Genomic DNA, 12739 nt, shown 5'->3' with positions numbered 1-12739 from the left:
GTAATACGGTTGTTATGTGAATCTGGCTTCTCCACTGGAATCACTTGTCAGAAGGTGACAAAAGGTGATCACATGACTCTTAGGCACTGCAACCATCATATATATGAGTCAGTTGCCAAGCATCTGATTTTGATCACATGATCATGGGAGTGCGGCAATGGTTCTAAGCATCAAAAATGGTCATAAGTGATTTTTTTCACTGCCATTGTAACTTTGAATGGTGACTAAATGAACTGTTGTAAGTTGAGGACTACCTGTAAAGGATATTTTTATTCTGAGGAAGAAAATTAGCAATTCGGAATTATTTGAGAACCATGCTTAGAGAAAAAGTCCTTACAGTTACTTCTCATTTGAAATATTGAAAAATAAAACCCTGCTTGTATGATTAAGCTCACTGTGAGAAAATGGATGCAATGCATCACATACCGTAACAGCAAGCTGTGCCTTATCGTACCTTATTAAGTCTTATGAAACAGCCAAATTTGATTCACAAAATTTCATGAAAGGTTGGTTTGTCATTGCCATGAATTGTGTTATAGTTTGACCATATGGGGAAAAATAAACGCTTACCCATTTTTAACATAGAAATATCCTTCTTGGGAACACACTGGGGGAGAAAAGAGCTGTGTCAAACAGCTGGTTAATATTTATGAACACAAGAAGCAAGATCCAGCAGATTTTATGCCTGTTGGCTTCCAATTCACTCTTGGAACAGCTTTGCTGTTTTTGAAGGCGGGTGGCTTCAAAACTGGCCACAGCCCATGGTGCCTGCCTGTCTGCATAGCATATGGTACTGGGCACTAACTGGAAAAACTGCCTGAAACATAAAGCCAGGGGGAGTGCATAAGTGCACCAACGTGCCTACCGTCCCTGTCCTACTGTTTCTTTTATTTTTCTTATGTGTATCCATGTATTCATAACTATGTTTTTACTTATACCTATTATCTTGTAAGCATTTGACAAACCAAATAAAATTTAAAAAAATTTAAAAAAACATGGGTTCTATGTCTCTTAAGACTTGTATCAAAGACAATTAGTAGAGTTTAGTAACAAAGCTATAAAGCAGTCGGCATAAGAACAGAAAGAATTCAGTTTAATATCATGACCTGCCCAAGCTCCTTCAAGAAAAGTTATTAGTGCAATGAGCATTTAAAAGTAATTTTGAAATGGACCGGAATTAGAGTTACAAAGCTGAAAGAAAGATGTTTACAAAGGCTAGAACTCTTTAAAGAAAAAGAAAAAAGTCAGGTGAGGAATATCAAGAAGAAGGAACCAAGGAAAAAGATTCAGGAATTAGGATGGAGTTATATAACCATCTGAAGTTAATACAGGTACTTTTTGATATTTGTTAGTGGCCATTCAAAATTACGACCCTGAAAAAAGGGATTTATTGACAGTTTTTCACACTTATGATTGTTGCAGTATCCCCAGTCATGTGACCAAAATTCAGATGCTTGGCAACTGACTCATACTTATAACGGTTGCAGCCTCCTAGGGTCATGTGATCCCCTTTTGTGACCTTCTGACAAACAAAGCAGTGGGGGAGCCAGATTCACTTAACAATCAACAACTGAAGCGATCCACTTAACAACTGTGACAAGAAAGGTCATAAAAGGGGGCAGAACTCATACTGTCTCTTTTAGCAACAGAAATTTTGGGCTGAATTGTGGCTCTAAGTTGAGGACCACCTGTAACAGAAAATCTTACTGGCAGATTCTTTCTTCCATAGATCCTCCAATTTAAGAAAGTATTATGATAGATTGCAGTCAAGTATCTCCTAACACCTCACAATCCCCTACTTGGCAAGCTCCTAGTCTATCTAAGATTCCATCATTCAATTCAGTGATAGGGAAAAAAAAGAGAGAAGATATTTTGGGTTCTCCTGTGAGTGTCAACAATGCAAAAAAAATGCCATGTCAATCTGAAATAAAAGCAATTCAACTGTGCATGCAGGGAAATATAATGAGAAACACTTAGTTAAGCTACCCAATAGAAACCTTTAAATGTATAAAAAGTTTATTCCACTTTGGAAAAAGTGGAACAAAGAGAATAAAGAGAAGGCTATCACCACAATCACTAAATTCCACTAAAATCAATACAGCTTAGCTAAATTGGTTAATTATTATCTACTGAAGAAACATTTGAGTTTCAGCACATGTTAATGGTTCAACATAAAGAGTACAGTTCGAAAAAGATATTTTGGGTGTGTTATTTGGATGCCCTTAGGCAGGGCCTCCTTGCTGCTGCTATTACTTCTTCCTTTTCCCAACTTTTATTTTCTTCCAAACACTATTCTCAGCCAGTGAAAACAATGATCAACTGTTGCTTTGCCAAACCAAACAAAATGTTCTCTAATAGGCAGGGTATAGCCAGCAAATCAGAAAATTATGGGGTTGTTAAACCCATCCTAGCTAAAAACTCTGACTAGTCTTTAGCAACGATCACACTGTAGCACAATGTTATACAGAAGACGTTCTTCTGAAAAACAGAAGATAAATTCCATCTGTTCAGGCCTCTCAACATGGCATCAACTTGCTAGAAGCTTATGAAGAACTGCTGTGTTGTATTAAAGCTAAGGTATTTCATAAACCATGATCAACTCTAGGCTTTCCTCTGGGAGAAAAAGAAAAAAATATAGAAGTTTTGATGCCAGAAACACCAGATTAGATGGTATGAATTAGTAATCAAATCACCATTTTAAAAATGCCAGTTTATTTATTTGTTTGTTTTTGTTTTATTTTATTTATTTTTGTCAATTGCTTACAAGATAATAGGTATAAGTAAAAACATAGTTATGAATACATGGATACATATAAGAAAAATAAAAGAAACAATAGGGCAGGGAGGGTGGGCACGTTGGTGCGCTTATGCACGCCCCCTACAGATCTCTTAGGAAAGGGGTGAGGTCAATAGTAGACAGTCTAAGCTTAAAGTTTTTGGGGTTTCGGGAAGAAACCAGAGTCAGGTAGAGTATTCCAGACATTGACCACTTTGTTGCTGAAGTCTTATTTCCTGCAATCAAGTTTGGTGCAATTAACCTTGAGTTTGGCTAAAGAGGCCTAATCTAAAAGGGGCTAGATTCCTGGGATTGGGAGGCTATGTACATAGATTGACGATAGACCTGGAACGTCTAGACTTCAAGTCAGCTCTATTTATAAAGTTCAGGGGCTCAATTGGCACCAATAGTTTCTCTACTAAGTACAGTTAGTCCTTGATTTATGACCACAACTGACCCCCAAATTTCTGTTGCTAAGTGAGTCAGTTGTTAAATGAGTTTTGCCTCATTTTATGACCTTTCGTACCACAGTTATTAAGTGAATCCCGGCAATTATTAAGTAACAAAATTGTTAAGTGAATCTGGCTTCCCCATTGACTTCGTTGGTCAGAAAGGCTATCACATGATCCCAGGACACTGCAACCGTCACAATTATGAACCAGTTGCCAAACATCCAAATTTTGATCCTGTGATTTTGGAGATGCTGCAACAATCGTAAGCGTGAAAAAATGGTCATAAGTCACTTTTTTTCAGTGATGTTGTAACTTCAAACAGTCACTAAATAAAATGTTATAAGTTGAGGACTACCTGTAATTGCAAGGATAATATCTCAGATACCCATTATACCATTCCATACCAAATGTACATACTTTTCTTGGTGGAAGAGCATGGTCAACAGATGACAAATAAAAAATAAACTAAGTGCAGATTTGGAAGAACTCTAGGCTATCACAAACAACTACAGAAAAAACAGATGGGGGCAGGGGAGAGAAAGAGCAGAAAAAAAAGAGGCAGAAACGTAACTGAAAGTAAAGAGACTGTTAATTAGAACAGTGACTGAGAAGGAGAACATGCTAGGAGGCAAGGCAACATATATTTTAATATATTTTTGAAGTTATATTTTAAAATTGTGTTCAAATATAAGCACTATGGCAGCCCACTACTGATACAAGCTTTATATATTTCCAAAATAAGAAGAAATTAGGAAATATATGTCTATTATTGTGAGAAGTTACATTGATCTGAAAGCAATTATAACTTAATTACTGATGGGCAAACAGCTATATAGAGTCCTTAGTGCTCTCTGATCTTGGTTGTTTGCTTGGCTTGTTTGGTTTGTATTCATTATCCACTTGGGTAATGACACATCTGCAAACAAATGAAGAGCAGAGCTCACAGTGCACCTTGATTCAAAAAGATATATTAGTTCAAAAGTTATACCTAGATAGTTTCAAATGCAACTAGCCATTACAAATGCTAGAATTCATGCTCTCTATTATTATTGTAATCAACCAGTCACTACTTTTAAGATGATGGTACTAGAAAGCACAGTGATAGTATTTATGTGGGTCAGGGAAATAGATTATTTCCCTAGTAGAAAAAAAAAGTGAGGATGTGGAAAGTGCTCTACCTAATACTATGCTTAAATTATTTAGGCACCAGTCTTCATATGGTCAAAAAAAATCATCCACGCACAAGAATGTAACTTGGAAAAAACCCAGAACTACAAGGCCCAGTTCTGAGAAAATGAGTCCTTCCTTCTTTCCTCACTCATTCACTCACTCCTTCTCTCCTTCCCTTCCTCCCTCTTTTTATTTTATTTTTATTTATTTTATTTTGTCAAGCGACTAAAAGATAACAGATATAAGTATAAACATAGTTGTGAATACATGAAATAGATACATATAAGAAAAATAGAAACAATAGGACAGGGACGGTAGGCACATTGGTGCGCTTATGCATGACCCCTACAGACCTCTTAGGAAAGGGGTGAGGTCAATAGTAGACAATCTAAGGTTAAAGTTTTGGGGGTTTGGGGAAGAAACCACAGAGTCAGATAGAGTATTCCAGACATTGACCATTCTGTTGCTGAAGTCGTATTTCCTGCAATCAAGTTTGGTGCAGTTTACCATGAGTTTGTATCTATTGTGTGCTCTTGTATTGTTATGGTTGAAGCTGAAGTATTCATTGACAGGTAAGACTTTGTAATATATAAGTATATGTACTATACTTAGATCAGACCGAAGGTGGCATAGTTCTAGATTTTCTAGGTCTAGAATTTCAAGTCTGGTGGCATGAGGTATTCTGCAATGAATAGAGGAGTGGAGAACTCTTCTTGTGAAATATTTCTGGACTTTCTCAACTGTATTAATATCAGATACATTATGTGGGTTCCAGACTGATGAGCTGTATTCAAGCTGATGAGCTATATTGGTCAAGCAAATGTTTTGTATGTTCTAGTTAGTAGTGTGATATTACCAGAGAAAAAGCTACACAGAATTAGGTTAACAACTCTTAATGCCTTTTTGGCTATGTAGTTACAGTGGGCTCTAGCACTTAGATCATTAGAGATGAGTACTCCAAGGTCCTTTACATCATCAACATCATCGTCCTTTGGATCATCAATACAGTCTTGACTATTCAGCTTGTATTTTATTTTCTGATTTTTTTTGTGAATATGTAAGACATTTATTTGTTGAGATTTGAAGTTGCCATTAAATTAAAAGAATGTGTTTCAAATGAATACTCTAGTCTACTGCTGAAGGCAATAATAACAGAATGTTATAGGATTAAAGTAAGATTCTTGAATGTATTTATTTTACATGTGTGTTTGTGTGCAGTCATTTATTGCAGCTAGATGTGTAGTGGTTAGAGTTCAGTCCTCTCATGTGGTAGACTCATGCCAGCTCAGTCATCACATCAGCTGAATTAGCAAGGTTCGATCCAAATGATAAACCAGGACAATCTGATGATAAGTCGGTTACTGAAACAAACCATGTGTAGACAAGATAAGGAAAACCTGAAATTGATAGAATGATACAACAGCATCCTAATGAGATATGATATAGTATATGAAATATATGCAGGAACTACGAATGCACATAAGACAGAAAATCAGCTAGTTACCTAACACTTCAACATAGTGAAGAGGAAGCTGTATTCATAACTTGAAATAGGTCAACTTCACATTGTATCCCAGACTCAAGAAAACCTGAATGAACAACTGGATGAGTAGCCAATACCTGATGCTGGAACATCACTGCCATCTCTTCTATTAGAGAGCGCAGCAAATGATATGAGACCGAAGATCATGGATAAATGTAAAGGAATGTATGGATAACCTTGGGGGGGAGGAAGGAAAAAGATGCTGCCTAGGAAATGATCAGACAAGAGGAGAGGCCCACAAGGACAGTCAGAGAAAAAACCTAGGAAGGAAGGATTTGCCCTCATGGATCACACAGTTAAAAGTGGTGGCAGGACGTTTGTAACTTCTGATTTGCAAGATTCTGTTAAAGTAGCCTTACAATAAAGTAGATTTAGCTCATGTAGACACTATATTTTCTGTCTATATTCTTCAGGCTGCTGCAATGTATTTGAATGAACTGCTGTCTTCTGCTGATTTTACACTGCAAATATCATTATCATCATTGCCAACACTGTTGAATTCACCAGCTCATTTAATCCTTATTCTCCCACCACCATTTTTGTGAAGGTCAAATTACTATAAGAAACAATGTTGAAAATAAACATTTCCTGCAAATTTGCTAGATGCAAAATAGAAAGCTACAACATTTGGGCTTAAATCAAATCACCTCTGAAAGTCATTACTGTTATCATGGGAGGAGGGGTTGTTATTTTAAAAGCTTGCCTGTTTGTATATTTATTTATTGATTTGATTTGATTTGTCAATCGCTTACAAGATAACAGCTATAAGTATAAACATAGTTTTGAACACATGAGATGGATACGTACAAGAAAAATAAAAAGAAACAATAGGACAGGGACGGTAGGCACGATTGGTGCTCTTATGTACGCCACCCTCGTAGGCAAGCTTTTCAGTTCTCCAAAAGTCTTCACCCAAGTCTTTTTCCATTCAAAGAGGAAGGTGGGGGGAGAACTAAGACCGTGCAGTAGTAAAGTCGTGAAGAGTGCCGTAGTTATAGCTCTGTACAAATTTGTGTCCCTAAAAAAGTGGGTTTGCAGTTACAGGAAGTCAGCGGAGGGAAGGCACGGCTCGGCAAGAAACCTTCTTTACGCCAACGCTTCCTGCTCGCTCGCCTTCCGTTAACTCAGGGGTCTCCAACCTTGGCAACTTTAAGCCTGGAGGACTTCAACTCCCAGAATGCCCCAGCCAGCTGGCTGGGGCATTCTGGGAGTTGAAGTCCTCCAGGCTTAAAGTTGCCAAGGTTGGAGACCCCTGCGCTAACTGACCTGGTTAAGAAAGCGGGCTTTCGCCCCGGGCGAGAGGATTACAGTGCACATCTAGGACAGCAGGAGGAGGCGGTCTGGGTTCGGGGCTGCAAACTGAGCTCCGGCTCCTTTCGTCCCCCGCCCCCGTTAAACGCATTACCTTCCAGCCGTCCCCGGGGCTGCCGTTGCAGGTGGCGCAGTCGGCCGGGACGCTGAAGCCCGGGCGCTGCCCGTTGCGGACGTCCCACGGAGTCAGGGACCGGCTGCCGTTGCCCACCGCCTGAGCTCGCTGGTCCTCCTCGCCTCGGGGGAAGAGCCCACAGCGGCGCTGGAACCGAGCCACGAGTTGAGAGCCCAGGAGGCTGCCGAGCAGGCTGCCCATGCTCGCTCCGGGTGGGAAGCAGAAGCCAGGCGCGGCGGGACGCTCCCGGCGGGCACAGCCGCCAGCCGGCTACCGCTCTGCAGAGGAGCCGGAGAGAAGGGGCGGGCTTGGGACGCCCCGCGGACAGGTGCAGCCCCGCCCCGCCCGAATCGGGTGATTGCCTTGACTGCGGGGCCGGCGCGACTCCTCCGGACGTCGCCGTTTTGTAATCAAGCAGGCTCTTCTTGCCCCCGGGAAAGGAAGGAGGAAGCCGTCCTGGGACAGGATCGGACCGTCGCGGCCTTGGAGAGATGCGTGACCCTTTTCTAAAGTAGCCCGGCCATTTCGGCAATTCCCCCACCCCGAATGAGTTCTATCAACTCGGCTGGATGTCGCTGGTGTTTACGGGACCTGCATTCAGCCCAGCCCCGCTCCGCAGCCCGGAAGTTCATTGCGGAATCCTAGCCGAGCCATTAGTTCTCAGCCGACCTCCCAGAGTTGCCGGCGGGAGCATCCTGAACCCAGTAGGTGACCTCCACAAAACAGTCCCAAGACCAAAGGGTATCGTGGCTTAACCCAACGTTACACCAATCTTACACCACATACCATTTTACCCTCCCTTTAATGTAACCAGGGCTATTTTCTCGGGAACGGATTAAAGCTCTGCTCATCCGTCCTTATTTCAGGAAAAATATTGGTAGTATTAATCTGGTTGTGCACGTCATCACCCGCATCTTTTCTCTGTAGCATCAATGCCAGATTGTATTGCTCCAATTGTCCCCTTGTCCTTGGGTTGACATCTCTCTCTCTCTCTCTCTCTTTTAACAACATCGCCTCTTGGAAGAAAACTTGCACAAATTAGAATACTGCAACAAGAATGTCATTTCTGATCTTCCCAGTTCAGTTTTGATCAAATCCGCAACTGTCCACCCTCTGATTTCCGCTTCTGTTATTTTATTTCTAGGAATAGTGGTGTTTCCTTTGACTCCAAAAAATTATTTATCCTAGAAGATAGGAAGACAAAAACCATTGAAATTGACAAGGAAGTTTGAAAATATTTCTGGAAGGAAGTAAGGAAGGAATTGTTTCAGTAGAGGAGTATTATGTTTGTGTGTTAGGGAAGAAAGGTGGGCTTTAAAAAAAAACATTTTAAAAGATGTAAAAGTTATCCCAACATTAATTTTAGAGCCTGAGTAGAAGCAGAGCAGACTATGAGGATCCATTATTATTGAAAGGACAAACACCAGAAGAGAAATGATAGGTGTGGATGCCATTAAGTGAGCAGGAAAAAAATAGGGCTTGTGCTAGAATTAAATTTTGCACGTCCTGGGTTTCTAATAATGTACTAATATACACCTGTTTAGAGACAGCACAGGAACTCTGTTGCTTTCCTTTCAGAGTCTAAAATATTTACATGTCTCAGTGTAAGTTCCTCCTGTTGGGTAGACAGAAAAATCTATTTTTCACTTTAAGTTCAGTTCTTCTTCCTCTTTTCAACTCCTCGTGTAATTGTGTAACTCATTTTCTCTTTCTTTAATGATGGAAAGGTTATATTATAGTCTTGGTAAGTCAGGCTATTCAATCACCAACCTGTTTTCCAAATATATCTTATTTTTTTCTTTCACATAAACTGCAGCTTAAGAATACTTTCATAGAAATCCTACAGTTCTATATCCAGGGGTTCTCTCTCCATGCATTCATTATGGATTATAATGGATTATAATGGATTATAATGGATTATAAAGCTATCCATTTTCATTAGCATGACCATCAGAAGCAAGTGGAATCTCTTGAGCTAGTTATCCCCTCAAGATATTTGCAAAGTGAAATACATTTTATATGAATCATTGTTTCAACATCATATCCATATATACAGTGAAACCAGAATGTAAGATAATGAAAGGAGACTGACTAAATTCTGGGAAAGGAACTAATCAAAAGGGAACCTTGAGTGACACTGCTGTCAATTTAAACTCCAAGTGTTAATCTATGACCATTAGGTATGTTTTGTTCTCACTGAATTGTGGGCAAAAGGTATAGTTTTGGACTTCTAATGTGCAATATTCAGGGAAGAAGTGCAAATTATTTGATTACAAGTGATGTAATCAATGTGCTTATTGGATAAACCAGTTGTCCACAATAAAAGTACTAGCTTTTAACATTCAGCTATATTAAACAAGAAATTACATAAACTCAACAGCTAAGTTGGGAAAAGTATGAGCTAATGTTATATCCTAGTGATCTATATTTTCCCTTCTCTCTGGAATACCGTTTCCCCATGTATAAGCACCCCCTTTGTATAAGCCACCCCCCCCAATTTTTGGACTGTGAAGTTTTGAAAAAAATATTTTATTAGAGAAACAAGTTATGAAGAAAGAAAATTTACAAAGAAACAAAATTCGACGTCTAGATCTACAACTTCGGTCATGACGCCGAAAGCGGTGCGGGCGACGCTAGCAATCTACACATCGGAACGAGAGTAGGAACGAAGCATTCAGGCCGATGCCTAGCGTATGCATTTCTATCGCGTACTCGCACTCGTAATCGTATCATCACGTACAATTTTTACAAAAAAGTATAGCATACTGCTGGAAAACCAGTTTATTCCTACTTTATTATTTTATGCATTTTTCACGTATAAAAAGTGTACCTGCTTTGTATATATCACCCCCTACTTTTTGGGCTTGAAAATTTTGGAAAAAAGGGGTGGCTTATACATGGGGAAATACGGTAATCTGACGTATGCTTCAGAGAGATCCATTCTATCATTGTAGCTGTAGGACCCATGCTCTTTTCTTGTTACTATGCAGTTTGTAGATGATAAAGGTACATGTTGCTTTAACTCTCAGATTCTTCGAACACATAAAGGTCAAAGAGAAATATAAGCAAAACAAATGGCTTTGGTTAATTAAGTTATTGAATATTTGTAAGAACAGTTCTATGTTTAGTTTAAGTACATGCAGAAATATATGAATGTACTCCATGAGAACTGGAGAGAAACTGGGAAGTTAATACAAATGTTATATTAAATGTGTTGTTTCTCTCAGTCATTAAATGATTTCTGTATTTTTATGGCCCTTTCAAAATAAGAATAGCATTTCCTTTGATTTGTATTGGCTAATTAAGTAATATATATGGCTGAGTAAGCAGCAGTAGCAGCAGCTTTAATTTTATAGCTGATATCCAGGAAATGCTATTTCTGTTAGAAATATATGTAATGTTTTACTTTCATATCAGACTGCAATGCAGAGGTACTGGTGTGCAAAATGGAGACATCAGCCCAGCCTTATACTCTAATTTAAGCAAGGTTTTCAAATTGCTTTACAGTGTACCCTTTGTGGTCCAGAATCCTGTCCTTCATAGCATCATCAGTCTGCAAGGTGCTTAAGGTCATCTACAACAGCCTCACAATATGTCTATCCTGGAGCTGTCTAAATTGCATGTCATTTGCTGTTGATTAAGCTATATGAGCAAATGTAAAGTGTATTAGCAATCAAGTGAGTACCACACCAAGCAGATATTTCCAATTAGTTGAGAATGGGGGTGGATAATAAATACAGAAATTGCTATGAAATTAATTCTACTGTCAAAAATTAGCAGATTTAACTTAAATGGAGACTCAAGTTGATACCATAGGCTTTTCTTTGAAGAAGTAAATTGGTCTGGTTTACTTCTAATACTATGGTATATCATAGATACTACCTGAGGGGGAAGGTGGGTAGAAATTGGTTGGATATGGCTTTGGTTACCTTTTTCCTGGGGTATTTAAGTCCAGTCTTGGCAGAGTAAGTCAAAATATTGGTTTAGTTTTGGCTTGGCATTATGTAAACCCAATCGCTTGGTTTACAAACAATGGTAAAACAAACTTGTTTTGTGTAGTAGATGACTTAGTCATGACCTCTTGTCTCAACTATTGTACCTTGGAGATACAGTGAGAGAAATCCTCATGTGCTTTATCTTGAATTTTCAAAGAAAAGGGAGGTTATAAATGTAATAAGCAAATAACTAATGTCCATGTTTTAGCCTTTTATTTTGTGTGCTGGATTTGGTCATAATTACTCACTAGTTTTTTTGCTATGTGAAAAGATGATGCAACATTACATTTAGTAATTATATATGGTTGCATAATAAGTGTAATAGGTCATTTGCAATATATCTTAAATAGTTTTAAACAATAAATACATACCTTTTTGCATTTTAACTTGTTTGCACTCAGTCACAAGCATGAATAAACCATGAATCAAGAATTAACTGGCATCAATACTAAAACAGTATCTTTAAAACAAAGTATATCATTTGTACCATTTACAAACAAGTGAAACAAGCCACTTGAGCTTGGGGCATTCATTGAAAAATAGCCAAATCTACATTCATAAATCAAAATAATATATAAATCCGACAGAGAGAGAGGGAGAGAGAGAGAGACAGACAGACAGACAGACAGACAGAGATATATACATATATATCAAAATCAAAAGAATGCACACACACACACCAATTAAATCAAGGGTAGAATTAAATATTGTAAAGAACATTCCTTTGACTCTACCCTTGGTTGGCATCTGTAGTGAAACACAATAAATTATTTGGCATGATCACATTGTGGCTTTCCTCACTGTTGCCAGATGGTAGGGCTGAAATATTCAACGTGTTAATTTCATGTCATGTCCCTACTTGACAAAAATGGAGAGAAAAAGATATAAAGTAGTGTCAATAGTTTGATATGTTCTATAATGTTCACTTTTATTTTCTCTTAAATTAGCCACCAATGCAAGCTCATTTCACTTACTACAGAGTTGCAAATTGCAGCTTCCATAAGATGTACAACAGGGATTCCGAGTTTCAGGGGTCTACTTTGGTTTTTGAATTATTTGCTAAATCAAAATTAGGTCCATATACAAAATCCTGGTTTGAGGTAGAAGGTGAATTGAATCTTAATTTTAGAAGGCTGAGTCCATCTGTGATGTGGATAATTTCATTGGACAATGAAGGTGACCCATTTAAATTATAATTTAGTGCTCAGAATAATCACATGGATCTATTTTTTTCTTTCAAGGCGATGCAATCATTTAGCTAAAATATAATGGTAATGATATTTTAATTTATCCCATATTCTGTCAATTACAATGGGGAAAATTAGACTGAAGTAAAATGTAGTGAGGTAGAAGAATTTAAATGAATATTCTCTCCCT

The 12739-nt window shown here is 38.4% G+C and overlaps 1 protein-coding gene across 2 annotated transcripts in view; it reads right to left on the bottom strand.

Annotated features, from left to right (window-relative positions):
• The window catches only part of SGPP2 (sphingosine-1-phosphate phosphatase 2), a 38340-nt gene extending 30363 nt beyond the window's left edge, over window positions 1-7977 (bottom strand). The window contains exon 1 of one of the 2 annotated variants that reach the window (XM_026701511.2): window positions 7347-7977. In XM_026701511.2, the coding sequence (XP_026557296.1) occupies window positions 7347-7568 (222 nt within the window). In that variant the 5' untranslated portion in view covers window positions 7569-7977. The remainder of the gene's footprint in view (window positions 1-7346) is intronic. The other variant, XM_087933205.1, reaches the window with a different exon arrangement.
• Between the last annotated feature and the right edge of the window lie 4762 nt (window positions 7978-12739).

This window comes from Pseudonaja textilis, chromosome 4 (genome assembly GCF_049901715.1).
Source record: "Pseudonaja textilis isolate UNSWEBS1 chromosome 4, rPseTex1.2, whole genome shotgun sequence".
NCBI lineage: Eukaryota > Metazoa > Chordata > Lepidosauria > Squamata > Elapidae > Pseudonaja > Pseudonaja textilis.
This window is presented reverse-complemented; position numbering and strand designations above follow the sequence as displayed.